The sequence below is a fragment of the Syngnathus typhle genome, linkage group LG1 (assembly GCF_033458585.1).
Source record: "Syngnathus typhle isolate RoL2023-S1 ecotype Sweden linkage group LG1, RoL_Styp_1.0, whole genome shotgun sequence".
NCBI classification, from domain to species: Eukaryota; Metazoa; Chordata; class Actinopteri; order Syngnathiformes; family Syngnathidae; genus Syngnathus; species Syngnathus typhle.
In genome coordinates, this window is record NC_083738.1 from 28,346,761 (window position 1) to 28,366,742 (window position 19,982).

The 19,982-nt window shown below is 49.9% G+C and overlaps 6 protein-coding genes across 10 annotated transcripts in view; 4 read left to right on the forward strand and 2 right to left on the reverse strand.

The window, feature by feature from the left end:
* The window catches only part of LOC133160755 (tetratricopeptide repeat protein 39B), a 5,852-nt gene extending 3,744 nt beyond the window's left edge, over window positions 1-2,108 (forward strand). For 2 of the 3 annotated variants that reach the window (XM_061288767.1, XM_061288780.1), the window contains exons 11-18: window positions 4-225; window positions 287-378; window positions 457-580; window positions 664-775; window positions 852-969; window positions 1,261-1,377; window positions 1,444-1,574; window positions 1,862-2,108. In XM_061288767.1, coding sequence (XP_061144751.1) covers window positions 4-225; window positions 287-378; window positions 457-580; window positions 664-775; window positions 852-969; window positions 1,261-1,377; window positions 1,444-1,540 — 882 coding nt within the window. In that variant the 3' untranslated portion in view covers window positions 1,541-1,574; window positions 1,862-2,108. Of the gene's footprint in view, window positions 1-3; window positions 226-286; window positions 379-456; window positions 581-663; window positions 776-851; window positions 970-1,260; window positions 1,378-1,443; window positions 1,658-1,861 lie in introns of all 3 variants that reach the window. The other variant, XR_009715950.1, reaches the window with a different exon arrangement.
* A 966-nt stretch (window positions 2,109-3,074) lies between these two features.
* cfi (complement factor I) lies at window positions 3,075-8,046 on the forward strand. The gene is made up of 17 exons (XM_061284712.1): window positions 3,075-3,125; window positions 3,232-3,296; window positions 3,359-3,512; window positions 4,688-4,751; window positions 4,831-4,996; window positions 5,064-5,260; window positions 5,316-5,417; window positions 5,501-5,611; window positions 6,131-6,160; window positions 6,232-6,252; window positions 6,319-6,449; window positions 6,512-6,615; window positions 6,685-6,789; window positions 6,858-7,036; window positions 7,114-7,215; window positions 7,297-7,445; window positions 7,867-8,046. Exons 1-17 carry the CDS (start codon window positions 3,075-3,077, stop codon window positions 7,933-7,935), a joined length of 1,800 nt encoding a protein of 599 aa, XP_061140696.1. The 3' UTR covers window positions 7,936-8,046.
* Window positions 8,047-8,194: 148 nt separating this feature from the next.
* Window positions 8,195-9,555, forward strand: LOC133160820 (dickkopf-related protein 2-like). Its single transcript, XM_061288892.1, has 4 exons — window positions 8,195-8,592; window positions 8,662-8,818; window positions 8,999-9,103; window positions 9,166-9,555. Exons 1-4 carry the CDS (start codon window positions 8,431-8,433, stop codon window positions 9,489-9,491), a joined length of 750 nt encoding a protein of 249 aa, XP_061144876.1. The 5' UTR covers window positions 8,195-8,430; the 3' UTR covers window positions 9,492-9,555.
* A 331-nt stretch (window positions 9,556-9,886) lies between these two features.
* Window positions 9,887-12,687, reverse strand: LOC133160783 (aminoacyl tRNA synthase complex-interacting multifunctional protein 1-like). 2 transcript variants are annotated; one of them, XM_061288838.1, is made up of 7 exons: window positions 12,534-12,687; window positions 11,946-12,040; window positions 11,770-11,883; window positions 11,572-11,703; window positions 11,325-11,503; window positions 11,074-11,245; window positions 9,887-10,583 (listed from the first exon to the last, which is right to left on the reverse strand). In XM_061288838.1, the coding sequence occupies exons 1-7, from the start codon at window positions 12,599-12,601 to the stop codon at window positions 10,411-10,413; spliced, it is 933 nt and encodes a 310-aa protein (XP_061144822.1). In that variant the 5' UTR covers window positions 12,602-12,687; the 3' UTR covers window positions 9,887-10,410. The 2 variants fall into 2 exon arrangements, with proteins under 2 accessions (XP_061144822.1, XP_061144813.1); XM_061288829.1 differs by having other exon boundaries at window positions 9,887-10,586.
* Window positions 12,688-13,304: 617 nt separating this feature from the next.
* Window positions 13,305-17,212, forward strand: LOC133160767 (phosphatidylcholine:ceramide cholinephosphotransferase 2-like). Its single transcript, XM_061288793.1, has 7 exons — window positions 13,305-13,480; window positions 14,531-15,146; window positions 15,216-15,333; window positions 15,412-15,469; window positions 16,260-16,355; window positions 16,414-16,580; window positions 16,653-17,212. Exons 2-7 carry the CDS (start codon window positions 14,620-14,622, stop codon window positions 16,824-16,826), a joined length of 1,140 nt encoding a protein of 379 aa, XP_061144777.1. The 5' UTR covers window positions 13,305-13,480; window positions 14,531-14,619; the 3' UTR covers window positions 16,827-17,212.
* A 291-nt stretch (window positions 17,213-17,503) lies between these two features.
* LOC133160773 (myeloid-associated differentiation marker homolog) lies at window positions 17,504-19,843 on the reverse strand. Of its 2 annotated transcripts, none has more exons than XM_061288807.1 (2): window positions 19,713-19,843; window positions 17,504-18,643 (listed from the first exon to the last, which is right to left on the reverse strand). In XM_061288807.1, exons 1-2 carry the CDS (start codon window positions 19,825-19,827, stop codon window positions 17,778-17,780), a joined length of 981 nt encoding a protein of 326 aa, XP_061144791.1. In that variant the 5' UTR covers window positions 19,828-19,843; the 3' UTR covers window positions 17,504-17,777. The 2 variants fall into 2 exon arrangements, with proteins under 2 accessions (XP_061144791.1, XP_061144800.1); XM_061288816.1 differs by lacking the exon at window positions 19,713-19,843 and adding an exon at window positions 19,401-19,677.
* Window positions 19,844-19,982: the final 139 nt, after the last annotated feature.

Consider the following 19,982-nt stretch of genomic DNA (forward strand, 5'->3'; position numbering starts at 1 on the left):
CAGGGCGCCATCATTCAGTTCTACTCGGCCCGGCTGGCCGCGCTGCGAGGACATTTTGAAAAGGCGTGCCTGGGCTACCAGGAGTGTGTGAGCAGCCAGCAGGAGTGGAAGCAGATCCACCACCTGTGCTACTGGGAGCTCATGTGGACCCACACGTACCAGCAGGATTGGCCGCAGGCGTACCGCTACGCCCAGCTGCTGTGTCGCGAGAGCCGCTGGTCCAAGGTGAGCGCCGAGGCGGGCGGCCGCCAAACGCCGCCGCTGACCCTCGCCGCTTCTCCCGCAGGCCATCTACGTCTACCAGAAGGCCGCCATCCTCAGCATGATGTCAGAGGAGGACGCGAAGAAGACGGGCGAAGACGTGGTGGAGCTCTTCAGGTGCGGGAAAGCGCAGGTGGCTTTCGACTATTGTCGGATCGTCGCCAGCTCGGCGGACTTCTGTTTCTGCGCCTGCAGGCAAGTGGAGGGGCTCAAGCAGCGGCTGGCGGGAAAGTCCATCCCCACCGAGAAGTTTGCCGTCAGGAAATCTCGCCGCTACAAGGCCGGCCTGGTCCCGGTGCCGCTGGTGCTTCCTGCTCTGGTAGGCCAGCTCACGCACGCCCGCCCGTCCGCCCGCCCGCACGTCCGTCAACAGCGTCCGCCGTCCGTTTTGTGACCGAGCAGGAAATGATGTACGTTTGGAGCGGCTTCACCATCGTAGCCAAGCGAGCCGACTGCAGCGAGGCGCTGCTGGTGACCATCGAGGCGGCCGAGGAGCAGCTTGGACACGACCCCCGTGAGTCACGTGCCGGTGACCCCCGCCCCTTCTTCTTCTGTGTTTCACCCCGCGCTCGCTCGCTCGCCACCCCCAGAGCCGTCCGAGTTCCACGTGGACGACACGTGTCTGGTGCAGATGTTGAAGGGTCTTTGTCTCAAGCACGCCGGACGCCTGTTGCAGGCCGAGCTCTGCTTCACTCACGTCCTGTCCAGGTACAAAGGTGGCCGCTTGACTGTGTTATACCGCCCTCTGGTGGCCAAGACTGAAATTGGCTTTCAATCATGAGTGCCTACATTCTATTTGATTACGTTATCGGTCTGGTTTATAATATGCAAAATGGTCCCCCCTCCCCAAATTATATATATATATATATATATATATTATATATATATATATATTATATATTATATTATATATATATTTATATTTTATTTTTATTTTTTCTAATATATATATATATATATATATATATATATATATATTATTTTTTATTTTTTTTGTAGTGAAAATCGCATCCGCTATGATCACTACCTGGTGCCCTTCACGTTGTACGAGCTGGCCCTCCTCTACCGACAGCAGGGCGACGATGCCAAGGCTGCGGCCTACATGGAAAATGCCAAGTAAGCCCTCACACACACACACACACACGCACGTATCTGACATGTTTTTTGTCGTCACGGCAACAGGAGCAACTACAAGGACTACTCCATGGAGTCCCGACTGCACTTTCGTATCCACGCGGCCCTCGGCAGCCTGAAAAGTTCGCCTGCTGCCACCCCGTAACAGCCAGCGTCTCTCTCGCCCGCACGCAGTCAAGGTGCGAACGTCACATGACCAAACTCAGAAGAGCCGTGACCGGTCGTCAGCTGGGATGTGATTTTCAGTTGGAAGATATTTGTTGTACGTGGAAATATTGAATTATCCATAGAAAAAAAAAAGAAAGTTGGTACTGCTGAAAATGTCGTTTAACAAGCCATGCCTGAAATCGAAACCAAACAACAGGCTGCCAGTGTCTGAACCACTTTGACCAGAGCTGGATAATTATTTTTTTTCTCAAGGATCCCAATTCAAGATTGTCATTTTGACCCAAAGTTGTCTTTTCAGGCTGAATTCCAGAGGACCTCCACCTAGACACATTGTGACCAAAAAGTTCAGGCAGCTTGATCCGAGACGGACGGATCCATTCAAACGGGCGGGCGTGGACTCCAATTTCGATCGTTTGCCATGAAAAACAGAGTGCATTCTTCTTATTTATTTCTTTTCATTTGCCTTCAGCAGCTTCCATTCATTCCACACAGCCGCCAATCAGCACCGATTGGCTGCCGTGTCAAATGACCTGGGGGGGGGGGGGGGGGGTGGGGAGACCTTTTCTCCTACCTCTTTATTTACAACTTGACGTCTCGGCATTTCATCACGTTGACAATCCGCGAACGACACTCGCTTTGTTATTATGTTCGGAAACACGTGTGCTCTTATAACAATCGATATGTTCCGCACTTTAACACTCCAACTGAGGTGTTTGAAAAAAATCCAGAACAACGTAACAGTCACCTGACGTGTCAAGCGCGCCCACACGGTGGAATGTTTACTGTCCCACTCGGAAAACACTTTATTTCGTCATCGCTATACAAATAGAAATGTGTGTGTGTGTGCGTATATATATATATTGTGTGTGTGTGTGTGTGTGTGACAGGTCAGGAAAGAAGACTAAAATATATTAAGATACATTAAGAGATATTAATTTTCAAAGCAGTCTGATAAATGTGTGTCACGTTTCTTTTGTGTGCCTTTTTGTCATTGGTTGACAAAAAGTGCCTTCACGGGTCAACAAATGTCGTCACGGTGACGTGACGGAACCTCTTGTTGGCTTCCAACCAAACTTTGCAGCAAGCTAAGCTCGTAGATGCCTACTCCAATAAGTCCAACGAGTCGGTTTCTCAAAGTACGTGTCACCATATGGTGAATTTGTGCAACGCAAGCGCTTTATTCTTTCTATTTATGTTGAAATGGGTTTTCGACACAAACACTATTTGATTTCCAGAAATGTCATTTGAAGGAAAAAGCAAATAAATCCATTTCAGACAGCTTTTGCTCAACTTTGCTCTTTGCCGCTGGCTCCCTCTAGTGGTACGTTTAACAATGACTATGAAACGCTCGAACTCGTGCAGACATGTATGTGGGGGCCGGATCGATGAGGTTTGACCTCTTTGACGAGGCGGGCTAATCATTGTCGGATGACGTCACCGGAGGCTTGTAAAGCTGCCGTGGATTTTGACAGGCAGCAATGTTGGGGAGAAGCTCAGTCGTGTTGGTCAGGATGAAGGTTGCTCTTCAGCTGCTGCTGCTTCTCTTCTCCACCTCTAACTTGGTGAGTTGACTTTTTTCTACAGTTTATTCCCCGAGTTGTTTTTAGGATCGATCGGAATCGTTTCTTAATCCAACTTGATACTGACGCGAACTGTGACCCCCTGTAGGAGGTCACCTCAAGCCCGACCGGCCCGGATGACTTTTTGGGTCCCGAGGAGTGTCTGGCAAGGAAGTAGGTGGCGCCTGCGTCCATAGCCGGTCCGGCCCGACGCTCAGGATGACTTGTGCTCGCAGGCCCACGCGTGCGTCGTGCGACTTGGTCTTCTGCCCGCCGTGGGAGCGATGCATCAACGGCCATTGCTCCTGCAAACCGCCGTATTTGTGCCCCGCTGAGGACGTCACCCCCGTTTGTGGGCGGGACGGACGACTCTACCGCTCCTTCTGCCAGGTAGCTCACCTTCCAAGATGGACGAACTAACGAGTAGACTCAGCAAGGGGTGTCAAACTCAATTGCACAGGGGGCCAAAATTCAAAACACACTTCAGGTCGCGGGCCGAACAGAACAAACATTTATTCAACACACTAAAACTAACTTTTAACATAAACGGACAGGAATGTTATTCTGGAAGAAATAAACTTTAAATAACTTAATATCTTGATCTCCAAAGTTAAGATGATACCAAGTTAGAAATTGGAACATGCTGCAAAAAAAAAAAAACGCCTGAAAAAATAAATTAAAATGGTGACAGTGCTTCGACTTCAAGTAAACGTTAAAATAATAAATCCAAACGTTTGATTTTCTTTGCTTTTGTCATTTTAAATAAAAAAAAACGACATTTTAAATATCCCAAATGATTTTACTCTCCATAAAAATATTTCCTGTCAAAATGATACAAGATAGAAATATGAACATGCTGCAAAACAAATCAAAACCTGGAAATATAAAAATAATTGATGCTTTTCAGCAATAACGACCTGCTTTGGCGATCTCCTCTGCATGCCACGATAAAATTCGCTTTCACTTGTGATTTTGCACAGGTGAAATGTCAGCTTCTTCTTGAACTCTTCTACCTTCTGTATCTTCTGCTCTGCATTCAGGTCTTTCAGGTGATCCAGATGTTTTGTTTCATAGTGCCTGCCGTCTTAGATTAAAATCTTCCAATACAGCCACTTTAGCGCCACAAACGGGCTTACCGGCAATGTCAGTACTCGACCTCCCATCGGTTTTTAAAGCCTCTGTTTTCAGAATCAACTTTTCTCTTCGGCATCATGAGGGGCTAGCTTGGCAATAACTTGCAGCGACAAGCACCTGTCCTGATTGCCGCGGAAAAACGCTCGGCAAGGCAGCGAAAGCAATGCATTGTGGGATCTGTAGTTTATTGTGTTATCATCGGGCCATTCGTAACAATAATATAAAATGATCTCGCGGGACGGATATGGCCCGCGGGCCTTGAGTTTGACACATATGGAGTAGAGCAATTGAGTGGTCTACAAGTTTGCAAGACAAATCAAGATGTTATCAGAGAATTCCTGCTTCTGTGTGTGTGTGTGTGTGTGTGTGTGTGTGTGTGTGTGTGTGTGTGTGTGTGTGTGTGTGTGTGTGTGTGTGTGTGTGTGTGTCAGGCCATGGCGTTGTCGTGTCGCAGTGGGAAGTCGGCCATGTCGCACTTTGGCCAAGCGTGCTCAGGTTTGCCCTCTGCGTGGTCGCCGCGTTTGCCTCGCGGGGAGGAAAACAAATAGCACGCGCAATTGTGCGTCCCTTGCAGAAGAGCAGCCCAAGTTCAGGAGTTTCCGCGAGCCCAGCACGGGGGTGCTCAGCCTCTTCGTTCCCGACGAACAAAGTCCCGACGGAGGGAAGCGCTTGCTGCTTTGCGCCCAGGGCTGGGACATGGCCAGCGCCAACGTCATGTGCAAGGATCTCGGACATCCGCTGTGAGAAGACACATGTTTGTCCCTCACGGCCGTCGCCTGGCTAACCAACCGCGTGTCCTGCCTGCAGTGGCGCCGCCTCTGCCGCTTCTGTGGCGCCCGGACCCCCGAGCCAAGACCTCGGCCACTTTCCTGAGCGCTGCGTCAGCGTTCGCTGCCGAGGCTTCGAGACGTCGTTGGCCGAGTGCGTCATCCACGACAGCGTCCCGGTCGGCGACGGCAACGTTGCCACGGCCGCTTGCTACGATGGGACCCACGTGGCCGAAGGTAGGCGGAGCCTATACGGAACCGACTGACTGACAGCTGCTGCTTTTTCTGCTAGAGTGCGGCTTTGCGTGCGCCAACGGGAAATGCGTATCTGGCAACCGGACGTGCGACGGCATCGACGACTGCGGCGACCGGAGCGATGAAATGTGCTGCAAACGTAAATGCGCGCGCACGCACGCACGCACGTGCGGAAACGTTGTCCACGCGTCTCGTCTCCCCCCCCCCCCCCCCCCCCACCAGGCTGCCGAAGTGGCGCCTTCCGCTGCGGAACGGGCGTGTGCGTGCACGCGGACGCGCTGGCCGACGGCCAGATGGACTGCTTGGCGGGAGAAGACGAGGCAGCGACGCACGGTGAGACACGCCCGCGACCACTTCGCACAAATTCCAAATTGTTTTGAAATACACTCTCTCATGTCTGAAACATCGTAGAAGCACAATGAAGGCATTTCTGAATGGCTAGCTTGGAAATATCTGTATAATTTGATATACCGTTTTTTTTCCATGTATAATGCGCAGAATTTAACTAATTTATTGTCCTAAAATCTGGGGTGCGCATTATGGGCACAAAAATATATAGATATATATTTTAATTATTATTAAAACAATTCTTATGTCAAGGCTGACATTTTTTTGTTGCGCTTTTTTTTCTTCCGTTATTTTAGCACGCGTCTCATTTCGAATGATTCGTTTCATTCCTACTCCTCATCATTTCATCTCCTTCAGCATCACTCAATATTTCTTTTAATTGGGCAATTTCAGCCTTGGCAATCTTTACAAAGTGCAAATGCCTTTAAACGAGAATTTCCTTTGGTGTCAACCTGGAACATCCTATGAGAACATCAAGTCTAATGTCAAGTTTGATGTCTGCAGAGCCGGCCAGGAAGGAGTTGAAGAGCACCGGTAAGCCATCGAGCAGAATCTCGCTGGACCTCGCCTCCGACCGCTAATTGCATCGTTCCTTCCCCTTGCAGAATACGTCTCTCCTAGGAAAGGTTCGGACGGTCCGAGTGCACCCGCCGCCTTGTTTTGATCCCCTTTGAATTCCAAATCGCTCGTAGAAACGCGTGCGGGCCGTATCCAACTGGAGTCCAAGTTGCAGTGCGGCGTTCCCAACGTGACCGCCGCCAGCGACGTGAAGGACCGAGTCGTCCGCGTCAAGAGAGTCGTCGGCGGCGTCATGGCCAACCGGGTGACTTTCCGCTTCGCCGTCTGGTTCCGGACGTCGGGTCTCATGCCGCCGTCGCCGTACAGACGCAGATCCAGTGGCAGGTGGGCCTGGAAGAAAACGGCAGAATCAACTGCGGGGGAACCTACATCGGAGGCTGCTGGGTCGTCACGGCAGCGCATTGCGTCAGGTGGAAAGCCGTCGGAGAACGTAGCCGCCGTTCTCTGTCGTGACCGACCCGCTTCCTTTGTCTGTCCAGACCCAACCCGTCGGCGTACCGCATCAGGTTTTCCATCTGGAAGAGGTACACTCCTCAGGACACCACCGACATCATCCCCGTGGGCGACGTCATCATCCACCCCAGGTAGCGCTCGCCTCCCCCGACGGCCTCGTCAGCGTGGCCCGCGCCGACCCGTGCGGTGGGTCCGGCAGGTACAACGTCAGCACGTACCAGAACGACATCGCTCTGGTCCGGCTGAAGGACCTCCCGCAGACGCCGGGCAAGTGTATGGAGGACAACCCTGCGGTGAAACCCGCCTGCGTCCCCTGGTCCACGCGGATCTTCAACGCCAACCACACCTGCAGCATCTCGGGCTGGGGCCGCACAGACCGTAGGTGGACGCCAATAAGCTGAGGCGTCCAAAAATCCACCGGGTTGAAGGCCAAGCCCGTTCTGCTGCTGTTCCAGTGGGAAAAGCCTCGCAGGTGCTCCTGTGGGCCAACGTGTCCCTCATCCCCGACTGCCAGCGCTTCTACAAAGACCGCTTCAAAGCCGGGATGATGTGCGCCGGTCAGTTGGCGTCAGCCGCCGTCACAGCGGCGTGCGTGCGTGCGTCCACGTTGAAATGTGTGCGCCTGTGTGTGTGTGAAGGCGACCTGGACGGAAACGTGGACTCGTGCCAAGGCGACAGCGGCGGCCCTCTGGTGTGCGAGGACCACCTGGGAGTCTCCTACCTGTGGGGCATCGTCAGCTGGGGCGATCAATGTGGCCACTCGGACTCGCCGGGCGTTTACACTCAGGTGATACAAATAAGGCGCACTTATCCGTGTGTGTGTGTGTGTGGTCTCATTTACAATTGACTGTTACGTGACACGGGAAATTCCCGATTATTTTAATGCCACTTCTGATACCTTTTGGAATAAAATGCCACTCTTCGGACAATTTTATTCCAAAATGAAGACTAAGACTAAGGCGTCCATGTTTGAATGTTTCTATTTCTCATTATTCTGTGTTAATGTGTAGAGGGGGGAAAAAACAAGGTTGCCATTTTTTGTCCACCTTCAAAAAGAGCTAATATTAGCCAGCGGCTAAAATAAATGGGCCACAACAGACTGACTGCTCGGAAAAAAATAGACATTTGTCAGGGATTTTGATCTGGAGAGAATAAAACGGGTCGGCCGCTTCGGTTGAATGGCTGAACTGACGTTTGGTTGCCTGCAGGTGGCGCACTACTTTGAGTGGATCCGCCTGCACACGGGCTGGCCCGCGGTCACCAGGTTCAACTTGTGAGCGTCATCATCTTCCTCGTCATTTTCATTCTTTGTCTGGAGGGCCACGGAAGTCCGTGTGAAAAACAAATTGAGTATAATCCTAGTTTGATAAATATAAAATGTCATTTCACTTGGTTTTTGTTTATTTCTTGTTTATATTCTATTTCATTGATGAAAATGTTTATTTTGGGTTTAGGTGATTCGTTCGTTTTTTTGAAGGTTTGGTGATCCCCCCTAAATTGTGTCATGTGACTCTATTTACACTTTTATTTTGAAAGGGCCGCCTGGAACTCCTTTTATTTTGAAACCGCTCCTCAAAGTCTAGCCAAAAAACGACGAGTTTCAAGAACCCAATTTCCCCTGCCCCCCCCCCCCCCCCCTTTTGGTCCGTATCGGTGGGGGTTGAGGGGGTATCACTATACGTCAAAGGTCGGGGGGCGGCTCGCCTATAAAGTGCACTCGCGCACGTGAGCCAGGCAGATGACGAAAAGTCGCTCTAGTTTTGCGGGGGGTCATGACTCGCGACGTGGACGCGCTGCTGTGCGCGTTCATTCTGACGATGCTGGCGTGCGCGTGCGGCGGCGGGGAGGCGCGTGTCCGACTCAACTCTATCCGGACGGTGGTTGTGCACCAGGGACCCGAGGCCTCGTTCAACCGGAGCGCGTGGGAGCTGACGGTGAGTATTCGCCGGCTACGCGTGGCCGCGCGTTCGGTTGTCTGCCCGCTAACGCGCGCGCGCTTGTAGCTCCGCCAGTGCATCAGCGACCTGGAGTGCAACGAGGGGAGCTACTGCCACGCCCCCTACCGAAGCTCCGCCCACTCGCGCTGCCGCACCTGCAGGAGGAGGAAGAAGCGTTGCCATAGAGATGGCATGTGTTGCCCCGGCAACTTCTGCAGCAACAGTAAGGCCGTCCGTGGAGTGTTTCTGTCAAGATATGGACTTTGAAATGGACTTGAATTCAACATTGTACGTTGTGAATGAACAAACACGAAAAGAATTATTACTGCCTTTCGATATGACAATTGACAAATGCATCGGGGTCAAGTTGCAAGGTGTGCCAATTCAACGGCGTCTCGCCCAGGTGTGTGCGTTCGCAAAGCGACGGCGTCCCAGCAGATGGCCCTGCAGCACGTCGCGCCCTCCCCCAAGGCAAAATGGAGCAAGCGGGACAAGATGGAGCTCAGAGGTACGGGATGTCGCGTCGCGTTGCACAGTGTGGCTAAAAAAAGCGTTGCGCTGCGTCGCCAGGCCAAGTGGGCGACCCTTGTCTGACCTCCGCCGACTGTTGGGACGAGCTGTGCTGCGCTCGCCACTTGTGGACACGCATCTGCAAGCCCGTCTTACAGGAGGGGCAAGTTTGCTCGGCCCGGCGCAGGAAGCGGCGGCAGGGAGGCCTGGAGCTTTTCCAGCGTTGTCCCTGCGCCCAAGGGCTCGCCTGCCGGGCGCCGCCGCCGGCCGCCGGCCCGCCCTCGTCGCCCCTCATGGCCGCGGCTAAGTCCAAGTTGGCGGCTTACTCCCGCCGCCCTCGACCTCACGCGGTCAAGGCAAGACTTCACGAGTGTCGGAGGAAGTGAAGGTTGGCTGGGGGGCGGGGCAGTATCGCCATGCTTTGCCATTTGAATGAATATTCTGCACATGTATGAGCTCTCCGTTGTTTTTTTTGGCTCACTTGGGATGTAGTTCATTTGGTTTAGAAAAAAAAAAAAAAGTGCTTCATTTCAAATTGACACAACTGCAGGAGTTTCAGAAGGAGGGTTGCTACACTCACACAGGTGGAGTTGGGTGGGGGGGTGTCCACTTTTGCAATGCTAATGAACTTTCTGTCAAGCCGCATTCCTCAGGTCTGTGCCTGATACGCTAGTGTTCAAAAAGTCATTTAAAAAAAAAAAATCACTCACAATTGACCTTTTTAAAAATAAAAGCAGCTTTTGTCTAAGAAGATGAAATCATTCAGAACAACACGCTAACAAAAAATGAGCTCAAGCTTAATATATTGTCGCAGAACTCAGACAAGTCAGCATGCGTGTGTGATGACGATGATTAGCTTCATTAGCGAGCTAGCTAGTTTGTGATTACGAGCAGAGTTTAGACTAACGATAAGCTAGAAGACAAATTTAGAAGTGTAGCTCACATCCTTTTTATAGCTCACATTACTTAATATACCGTAATTTTCGGACTATAAGTCGCGGTTTTTTTTCATAGTTTGGGTGGGGGGGGCGACTTATACTCAGGAGCGACTTGTATACATATATATGGTTTTTTTTCACTTTTTTGGGCATTTTATGGCTGGTGCGACTTATACTCCGGTGCGACTTATAGTCCGAAAATTACAGTAGATCAACCTATAGATAATCAAACAAATGTAAATACAATCAAACAATCACTCCTCCAAAATCAGCTTTTCAGCGAAATAGAACACGGACTGGACACAAGTCACACGACTAAGGACGAGAAAGCAAAACGATGTCATCAAACGGCGTCGGTCACGTGTGTCTATGTGCATCGGATGGTGCCGTTGGTGAGCGACGGCGCCCTGCACAGGCCCTTCCCCTCCACCTGGAAGCCACAGCCGTTGTAGGTGGCCACACCCTGGGCGTCCACCCGGAGGCCGGCCTGGACACGATCCCACACCCGCTGCTTGGCCTTCAGCTCCCGGTCAGGTTCACCTGCTAAACACACACGCATTGCATTTTGGATGATTGAAACAACCAATGTTGCCCAAATGCTAACATCGTGGAAAATGCCACTCACATGCTAGCGGTTAGCATTGTACACACACTCACACATAGACACCCAAACATGCACGCATTGCATTTTGTATGTTTGAAACAACCAATGTTGCCCAAATGCGAACGTAACGGAAAATGCCGCTGACATGCTAGCGGTTAGCATTGCCGTTTTAGAACCACAAATTTGGAGCTGTAGACGCAACCGTAAACGAGAATATATTCTTTATCCTCCCGGACGAATTTGACAGCACGTTACGGAGTGACTTGGAGTAGTCGAAGAAGAAGAGTTTGTGTCTGCGTTACTGCGTTATACCGCCGCCCAGTGGCCAAAGCCGGTACAGCCGAGGGAGCAGCGCAATGAAATGAATTGAATATGACCGTTTGGAGTTCATTTTCTGTCCTTGTGGTGGAATGCAACGGCCATTACCGGGATGGTTGAGGAAAGTGACTCTGTCCCCGGGCTCGGAACCAGTGGGCGGGGCCAGCAGCTCAACCGGGCCGTCAGGCTGAAAGCAACGCAGGAGTCGGGCGTGCGAAGCCACGCCCTTCACTTTGCAGCCCTTCACGTTGCACAGCAAGACGGCGAGCGAGCCGACGAGCTGCCGAGCAGAAGGAAATGAGCGACGCGCATCCGAAAAGGGGCAGAAATAAACCACCCCAAAAAGAAGAAGAAGAAACCGGCTGTTGGTCGTCCGGGCGACGCTTGCTGACGACTGAGCGGGGGGCTTTCTCCCCTACGTCGACGTCTTGAACCGTCAGATTGGTTGCTTGCGGGTGGCGGCGAACGTTGAGGACGCGTCCGACTCTCAGGTCCAGGCGGGACACGTCAACTGTGGGCGGCGGCGTTGCAGGAGCAGCTGGACCAAAAACAGAAAGACCTGATGGAGCCTGAGACCATTGAGACCTCCCGACTTTGACTCCTCACCTTTCTTGTCTCCTCTTTGCCTGTGAGGCACCTTGCGTCCCCCATCCAGGTCGAGCGAGGAGGTCTGCGATGCGGCGGCGGCCGGCGAAGCAGGCGAATTGAGCGTCTTGCTGGGTGAGAGGAGGACCTTAGCTGAAAAAAAAAAAAGCAAGTATAGGAGAAAAACGCCGCGCCGTTGTTAAGGCCGAGCGCTCGTACCCACGCGTCTCCTCTGTTTGTCGTGGAGCTCGTGCCTCAGCTCCTCAATGTCCTTCTTCAGTTTGCCATTTTCCACCAGCAGCTTCTTCTGCTCACGGACGGACGCCTGCAGAACTGCGAGAAAATACAAAGCGTTCGCCGGAAAGCGTTTGATTGTCCGTCAAGCGGAATCTTACGAGTTTTCTCTCTGGCCAGCAAGGCGTGCGTTTGGAAGTATTCCATCATCTTGCCGCCGTCTTCGGGGTCCAACTTCATCAGGGCCGCAGATAGGCTGAAAGCATTGACACTTTTTTAGGTCTTATCCAGTGAGGACTGGGGTGTTACAAATCTGCGTGGCGCCATTGGATTTGAAATTCTATCAATGTCAATCGTTTTCCGAGCTGATTCTGGGCAAGAGTCAAAGACTCAAAGTCAAATACAGGCAAGAACAATAAAATAAATAAAAATCATTTCCATCGCATGAACCTTGACAAAAATATCCTCACATGCCGCGCACGCGACAGCTGTGCTCGCTGAAAATAACTTTAGGTGACAAGGCGCATGCGCACAATGAGAAGAAGCGTAAAAACACGCGGGCGCTCACACACAACAAACAACAAACTAAATTCAAATGTGAAGCATGTGGTACGGACTTTTGTGGGGGAAAGATTCAGTTTAATATTCTCCACTTGTGAAAAAAATAACAACATACGCTCCAACTCCAATCACACGCGCGCGCGCCTACACACGCACAAAGTCGCAAACACTTGCAGCAGCGTTCCAACCTGGGATGAAAAATCTTGTCCGAGTCCATTTCTTCGAGCTTTTTGTTGCCCTTCGCCGACAGAGACATTTGTCCATCAGCTGTCCCAGTCCATCTTAAGCTTGGAGGAGCCCCGCCCCCGACACAAGAGCAGCCCGAGTGGCTTTTTATTTTTTCACATAAATTTAATCACTTATCCTGGTCACCACTCCGTGCCTATTTATACAGTAGGAAAAAACAAATGTTTTGGTAAAAATGTTTTCATTGTGCAAAAAAAAAGAAAAATGAATATAATGTTTTTTTTATTGTTCCCAATTGTCTCACCTGTCTGGTCATTTGCCAAACGCAAGAGTTTGGTCGAGTGTACGGCATATGTTTGTTTTCGTAATGATACAATTACAAAATATTAAAGTTGAAAGTTAGTATATAAACATTGTGTTTTCAACCCCCACATTAAAACAACAATTATAATAATTCTAATACAAAACATCACCTCGGTAACTAATGTAACTATTTTGACATTCTCAAGCTTCCGTAGGGCGACTCCTTTTATTTATTTTTACGGAAAAAAACGAGTTTGGCCGAGAGTAAGGCATATGTTTGTTATCGTAATGATACAATTACAAAATATTAAAGTCGAAAGTTAGTATATAAACATTGTGTTTCAACCCCCACATTAAAACAACAATTATAATAATATTAATAGAAAACATCACCTCGGTAACTAATGTATCTATTTTGACATTCTCAAGCTTCCGTAGGGCGACTCCTTTTATTTATTTTTACGGAAAAAAACGAGTTTGGCCGAACTCAGGTGAGTGACGGAGCTGGCGTAGGCGGAAGTCGACGTCGAACCTCAACTGGGAACCCGTACCGCGTCCAAGTCGGAACTACACCAGCTCAAAGTTTGCCCAAAGAACGGAAGGAATCATCAACTTGTGGGAATCTTTTTTATCCTCATCTGACGGGGTGAGTTTGTTCACTTTTGGTGTTTTCCTGACGACGAAGTGTCTTCAGTCTATCCCGACAGGTGTACGTCTCATTTCCGGTCTGAGTCCCCTTCTGCTTGAAGGACGCCAACTCTTCTCATTTTCATATTTTGCCCTTTACAACGCGTTTCAGGGATGAACAAATGGATCGTTGGCTTTATCCAAGTCAAAGTTGCAATTAACACAAGAATACTTTTTCTTAACACCCTCATTTTTGTCTCTGTATCTTTTCCCCCTTTATTATTATTTCATCTTTTTTTATGGTCAAAACAGCGACGTCACGCCCACTGTTGCTGAATGGGCTTTAATTAGAATCTCCTGATATTGATTTGAGAGGCGTAAACAGGAAATTACGCACATGTTGATGACTGAAAGGGAGACACACACACACACACACACACACACACTTGCAGTAACAGAAAGGTAGCTGGATTTCTTCATAAATTAATGGTTAAATGTTTTGGTTGCAATCCTCAAACTTTTTACATCTCAAAAAATACTTAGCTAGTGACACCATCGTGCCTCGGATAAAATAATAAATGCCGCAATAATCGCAAAAGTATATATTTTGTACAGTTAGTATAATGTTATTTCAATTTTGGGGGCAGAGGCAAGTCCCAAAATTATTTCGCAATAATCTCTGTTGGGTCGAACATATTCTAGTCTGATTCTGACGTCACGATCTGTCGTCAGCAGGAGGCGGTGTTGCTTAAAATGACGAACGGGTGGATGTCACTCCCTCCGGGGCGGGTTGATTAAAGCCTGTTCAGCGAGCGAGCGTCAACGTTGACCGCAAAACACGGGCGTTCCAATATTTTTGCAAGAATTCTTTTTGGACTTGCCTTCCATTTAAATCACACTACTCGACTTCGCTAATGATTCACTTGAAAATGTATCGCGCAAAAGTTGCTGAAGATTACATTCAAATGTATCGTACTTGAAAGTTCAAGCGACGGTTATTTATTATCCATTCATGCATTTATATTTTGTGTATGAAGGTCATTATTTCCAATTCCTCGTTGATTTTCAGCGGCGTCATCTGGGAGGCGTCGGTAGGATCGATTTATTTGGCGAAGCACCGAGACTGCCTTCTGAGAGGCGGTCATCCCAAAGAGAGCCATGGCGGCCTCGGGTCTGATCCAGGACGACGACAACGACGACATCCGCCCCCACGTGGAAGTGAGCGTAACTGCAAGCGCGCCCTCCTCGCCCGCTCAACCGAACGGCGGCCCCGGTCGCCCCGCCTCCCCGCCTGCGCCCGACGCTCCCGACGGCGGCAGGAGCAAGCGCAGCAAAATGAGCGACCTCCTCCAGCAGAACCAGCTGGTCCAATCCCTGAGTAGCGGCCTGAAGCGCCACTGTGACTATATCAAGATCTCGGTGTCGGAGGAGCGCGCCGACCGCCTCCCCAAGGAGTGGTGGAAAACGGGCGTGGCTTTCCTCTACGCCGTCTTCAACTTAGTCTTCACCACCGTGGTCATCACCATCGTACACGAGAGGGTGCCCGACAAATCGGTGAGCCCGCCGCTGCCCGACAAGTTCTTCGACTACGTGGCCCGCGTTCCCTGGGCCTTCACCGTCACGGAGGTCAACGGCCTGATCCTGGTGGGACTCTGGCTGATCCAGTGGCTGCTCCTCAAGCACAGGTATGGAACCTCATCCTGTTTCTGACTTTTTTCCCCCTTAACTTTCAATTCTTTCTCTTTCCACGTCAGAGCCATCGTGGGGCGCCGCTGCTTCTTTCTCATCGGAACACTCTACATGTACCGCTGCATCACCATGTACATCACCACCCTGCCCGTGCCTGGCCGACACATGGTGTGCGCACCCAAGGTACGCACACGCACGCACGCACGCACGCACACGCCATCATCACTTTGCGTTAATGTGGGCTGTTGTGAAATCCTGCAGCTTTACGATGACTCGACAGGAAAGATCTGGAGGATCGTGCGGCTCATCTCTGGAGGAGGTCCGAGACAAATACACCCACACATCATTCATGTACACGTTAGTTCAACTGTTTTTGATAGCAAGACCAATGGTAGTGGTCCCAAAATAGATCCTTGTGACACTTGTCACAGACATTCAGGTCATTTGATTGACAAACAGAAGAAACCACAGCTTAAGTTCTGACATATTTGAATTTTATTTTTATTTGTAATTTATTTGGATGTATTTTTATGTTTCATTTTTTTATTATGATTTAGTGTTGTTGTTTTTATTATTATGCACATATTACAATTATACCGTAATTTTCGGACTATAAATCGCGTTTTCTTTCCTAGTTTGCGTGGGGGGGCGACTTATATACATACACTACCGTTCAAAAGTTTGGGGTCACAAAATTGTTTAGGTGACCCCAAACTTTAGAACGGTAGTGTATGTATTTATTTAGATAATTATATATAGATTATATATATAATCTTCTGTGTAAAAAATCTTATAATATATATGTATACTTTTATTCATAGATTATATATAATCGTATAAGATATAATTTATAATATTTAATTCATAATATTTTATTATAATAATATTTACACTACCGTTCAAAAGTTTGGGGTCACCCAAACAATTTTGTGACCCCAAACTTGTTTTTTTTTTCACTTTTTTGGGCATTTTATGGCTGGTGCGACTTATACTCCAGTGCGACTTATAGTCCGAAAATTACGGTAGTTTGACTTGAGTCGAAGGACTGATTCAAATCTTATCATGAGTCAAAGTACCAAAAAACGAGCGGCTCTTTTTTGCACGCGCAGGCTTATCGCTGACCGGCTCCCACATGATGTGCGGCGACTTCCTGTACAGCGGCCACACGGTTGTGTTGACCCTCGCCTACCTCTTCATCAAAGAATGTGAGTTTGCAAAACAGAATGGCGTCAGCAGCGCCTAACGTGAGCCCCTTGCCCGCAGATTCTCCTCGCTGGATGTGCTGGTACCAGTGGATCTGCTGGCTGCTCAGCGCCTCGGGTGTGCTGTGCATCCTGGTGGGCCACGAACACTACAGCATCGACGTCCTGGTGGGATACTTTGTCACCACGAGGCTCTTCTGGTGGTACCACACCATGGCTAACACGCACGTAAGTGCAAAAGCTCTCGTCGCCATTGCCCTCACGTTTCCGAAAACCATCCCATTGCGCAACCGGCGGCAGGCTCTCCGTCGGGCGCCCAACAACTTGCTGTCGCGCACGTGGTGGAACCCCGTCTTCAACTTCCTGGAGCGCAACGTCCAGACCAACGTGCCCGTGGTCTTCTCCTGGCCTCTCACGCTACCGTCGTCGTGCCGACAGCGCTACCGGATGGTGGAGGCGGGGAGGGACGAGTGAGCGGCGGCCAATCACGGTAAAAACGATCCTTTTTTTTTTTTTTTTTTTGCTCGGGCCCGCCACGCTCAGCGCCGACAAGAGGTTGTCGATGGACATGTTGGACATACTTGAAAAGCGCAATTATTATTATTTTTACACTGACACGCAGTTTGTATTTGCTGACGTAATATTATTTCCGCTTGTCGTGCCGATGGAGTCGAGCGCTTCCGTCACGGTACGCGAGAACGCCTTGTCGGCCATCTTGCTCAAAATATCTCCATTTGTTTGCTTGCCTTGTTCAGCCACGTGTGTGGAAAAAGTATCCGAACGAAACGGACGGCTTCACGTTATGATATTCATACGACGCGCAGTTTGACTTGAATAAAAGAGCAGAGCGTTTCATTTTGTTCATGTTCACATCGGCCGTTCTTGTAGACACGCTTCGGGTTTACGTACTCCAAAAAGTTCTCAAGAGGAACCTCAAACGCGAGAACGGTGAACGCGGCCTTTCCAGGTTAACTGCATGTCATAACGACAGCTGAACGATTCATCAATTGCAATTTAGTCGAAAAAAAGGACCTTGGAAAAAAACCGGTTGAGAGCAAATTTGAATCTAAGATGGCCTCACATGTCTTTAAATATATTTTTCAATTTGAAAATTTCAGGAACATTTCGGACCCATACTAAGTACCGATATCTTTTGAAATGAAAATTTAAAATTTACACAATGATGGCCGTCGATGTTTGAAAACGGCCATAGAATAGCGCCAACTACAGTTGAGGAGGACTTACTTCACGTCACATTTTGTTTGCCCAAGTATTGGTGGCTTCAATCAGATCTTGGTCATTTTTAAAATTATACAGGAAATCTAGAAAAGCCTACTTGCCTCTTAAAAAATTTATAGAAATGTGTTGACCAGTGTTTGGGAAAAAAAAAAAAAAAATCCTAAGAACACAGTGGTGCCGCGTCCGTCAGCCGCTGACAAAGACGAGTCTGGCGGTGTGCGCCATGTCGGCGAGGTACAGCAGGAAGTTGAGGCCGGTGAGGACGGCCACAGTGATCAGACGAGACCGGGCGCCGCCTCTGCTGTAGCGCTTGTCAAACTGGAAGATGGGCCAGATGATGGTGGCCGTCAGGTACATGACGGCCGCCAGGAGCCCGAAGGCCGTCAGGAAGCGGGGGAAGGGCACGGGCAGCCAGCCGGTGCACTCGCCCACGCACATGACCACCACGGCCATGGAGAGGATGAAGCAGATGCAGTAGACGGCCATGCACCACTGGAGCGCCGCGTGGCCGTCGTACGCCACCGGATCGCTGACCAGGATGAAGATGATGCAGGCCACGAAGGTCTGGCACACCTTCAGCAACCCCGGCGCCGTGGCCATGTAGCCCGCCACCTCGCCGGGCCGTGCTCGCGTCAGGCTCACCTCCAAGATGTAAGCCAGCGCCGCCAGGCAGGAGAAGACGGTGGAGGCCACGCGGTGGTCACGCACCTGGGAGTAGTAGCCGCCATCCCTCAGGAAGTAGAGCGGGAAGATGACGGAGGCCGAGAGGCAGAAGAGGGCGGCGTAGCACGCCGCCGTCACGGGAAAGTTGGACCAGGACACGGGTATGCGCGCCTGCAGGCCCAGCAGCTCCACTAGCAGGATGAGCACGGTGGCTGCGAAGCTGAAGGCCCAGCAGAAGATGCACCAGGAAGCCATGCCGCCGTGCGGCAGCTGGGCGCCGTGCGCCGCCACGCTGAACGCCACGCAGGTGAACAGCAGGGCGGCCACGCGCACGCCCAGCAGCCGCGACCACACAACCAAGGGCATGATGGGATGTCGCAGGGGCGGAGCTGGATTGGATGTAGTCAACAGAAGGTTTGAGACGAGTCAATGCATTTTGTTCTGAACACAAAGAGTGCAGCAACAGCAGGAGATAAACAATACCCACAAGCCCACAACTACCGTAATTTTCGGACTATAAATCGTGTTTTTTTTTTCATAGTTTGGGGGGGGGGCGACTTATACTCAGGAGCGACTTGTATACATATATGTTTTTTGGGCATTTTATGGCTGGTGCGACTTATACTCCGGTGCGACTTATAGTCCGAAAACTACGGTAATATTTCTGCCCTCTGGCACAGTCAGCCTTATACTGCCCCCAGATGGCCAAGTCCCGCACAACACAACGAGCAGCGCACTTAACAGAGAGCGAGAGGTCCCCAAGGGCCCTTTATGCATGTAGTCGCCCGCGGCGACCACATCAGTCGGCCATTGCCAGTTCTAAAAATAGTTTACAATACACTGGTGAAGAGCTTCCCACTAACATTAATGTTCAGTGTCTTCACATAGAAAATCATTAATAAAAAATTAAAGTTACACTGCGTAACTTTGTTATTTCAGAAGTGTATTATCAAAGCGGTGGCCCTTTGCATTATCCGGTGGCCTTGAAGTAGCTCCCAACTTGAAAAAGGTTGGTGACCCCTGTTTTAGACGTTAACCTCCTCTAACGCACGTGATTGAAATGATCAGTTCACCAACTGTTAAAGTTGTCGTGTCCCCCCTACCCGAGAGGGAATCCCCCACATTTGACTCAAGAATGCTCCTTACCGTTGACTGTCATCACTTGTCTGGATAGTTTCTCCTTCACAGACCATATAAAATGATTTTAGTATCAAACCTCTTTTTTTAACTTCTGTTCTTTAAAATCAAGCTCTTCTACTTGAATTTGCACCTCACTTGGAAAAAGTCCCCCCCCACACACACACGCACAGTCACCCACAAGCACGCCCTTCCTGAGCGAGGTGAGGAAGTTGCTGCAAGCGGCTGATGGATGACAGGAAATGGCAAAATCGAGCATGTGCGCTTGACGGAAAGAGACAAAAGCAACAGAAGGAGAAAAGAAGCCCGTGAGCAGTTTACCTTTAATCTTAGTTCTTAGTCGACGGATTGAATGCCTGGCTGCCTGCCTGCCTGCCTCGGTTTGTCTCGGCGGCGCCCTGGCGTGCACGCCCCCAAAATTCCGCCCCCCCCCCATCCTGCCCTGACGCTCCGCCACACCATGTTTGGTAAAAACGGGCGTAGTGTTTTTTTTTTCTACAATAACTAATCAAACAAGACGTCAAATAGTTTTGCTGATGATGTTGACATTATTTTTCGCAATCTTTTCCCGAGTATAAATAAACTCGTTCC

Bases quoted from the DNA above. Each gene is read 5' to 3' on its own strand.
- LOC133160783 (XM_061288829.1), bottom strand. From the start codon at position 12,601: ATGTCTCTGTCGGCGAAGGGCAACAAAAAGCTCGAAGAAATGGACTCG. The intron at 12,041-12,533 runs GTTGGAACGCTG...CAATGCTTTCAG, and splicing joins GACAAGATTTTTCATCCCAG to CCTATCTGCGGCCCTGATGA. The intron at 11,246-11,324 runs GTTTCTTCTTCT...TCTGCTCGGCAG, and splicing joins GCCCGGACGACCAACAGCCG to CTCGTCGGCTCGCTCGCCGT.
- LOC133160820 (XM_061288892.1), top strand. From the start codon at position 8,431: ATGACTCGCGACGTGGACGCGCTGCTGTGCGCGTTCATTCTGACGATG. The intron at 8,593-8,661 runs GTGAGTATTCGC...GCGCGCTTGTAG, and splicing joins GGAGCGCGTGGGAGCTGACG to CTCCGCCAGTGCATCAGCGA. The intron at 9,104-9,165 runs GTACGGGATGTC...CTGCGTCGCCAG, and splicing joins GGACAAGATGGAGCTCAGAG to GCCAAGTGGGCGACCCTTGT.
- LOC133160767 (XM_061288793.1), top strand. From the start codon at position 14,620: ATGGCGGCCTCGGGTCTGATCCAGGACGACGACAACGACGACATCCGC. The intron at 15,334-15,411 runs GTACGCACACGC...GAAATCCTGCAG, and splicing joins ACATGGTGTGCGCACCCAAG to CTTTACGATGACTCGACAGG. The intron at 16,581-16,652 runs GTAAGTGCAAAA...AACCGGCGGCAG, and splicing joins ACACCATGGCTAACACGCAC to GCTCTCCGTCGGGCGCCCAA.
- LOC133160773 (XM_061288807.1), bottom strand. From the start codon at position 19,827: ATGGGGGGGGGGCGGAATTTTGGGGGCGTGCACGCCAGGGCGCCGCCG. The intron at 18,644-19,712 runs GTAAACTGCTCA...CATCCAATCCAG, and splicing joins ACTAAGAACTAAGATTAAAG to CTCCGCCCCTGCGACATCCC.
- cfi (XM_061284712.1), top strand. From the start codon at position 3,075: ATGAAGGTTGCTCTTCAGCTGCTGCTGCTTCTCTTCTCCACCTCTAAC. The intron at 3,126-3,231 runs GTGAGTTGACTT...GACCCCCTGTAG, and splicing joins TCTTCTCCACCTCTAACTTG to GAGGTCACCTCAAGCCCGAC. The intron at 6,790-6,857 runs GTAGCGCTCGCC...TGGGTCCGGCAG, and splicing joins GACGTCATCATCCACCCCAG to GTACAACGTCAGCACGTACC.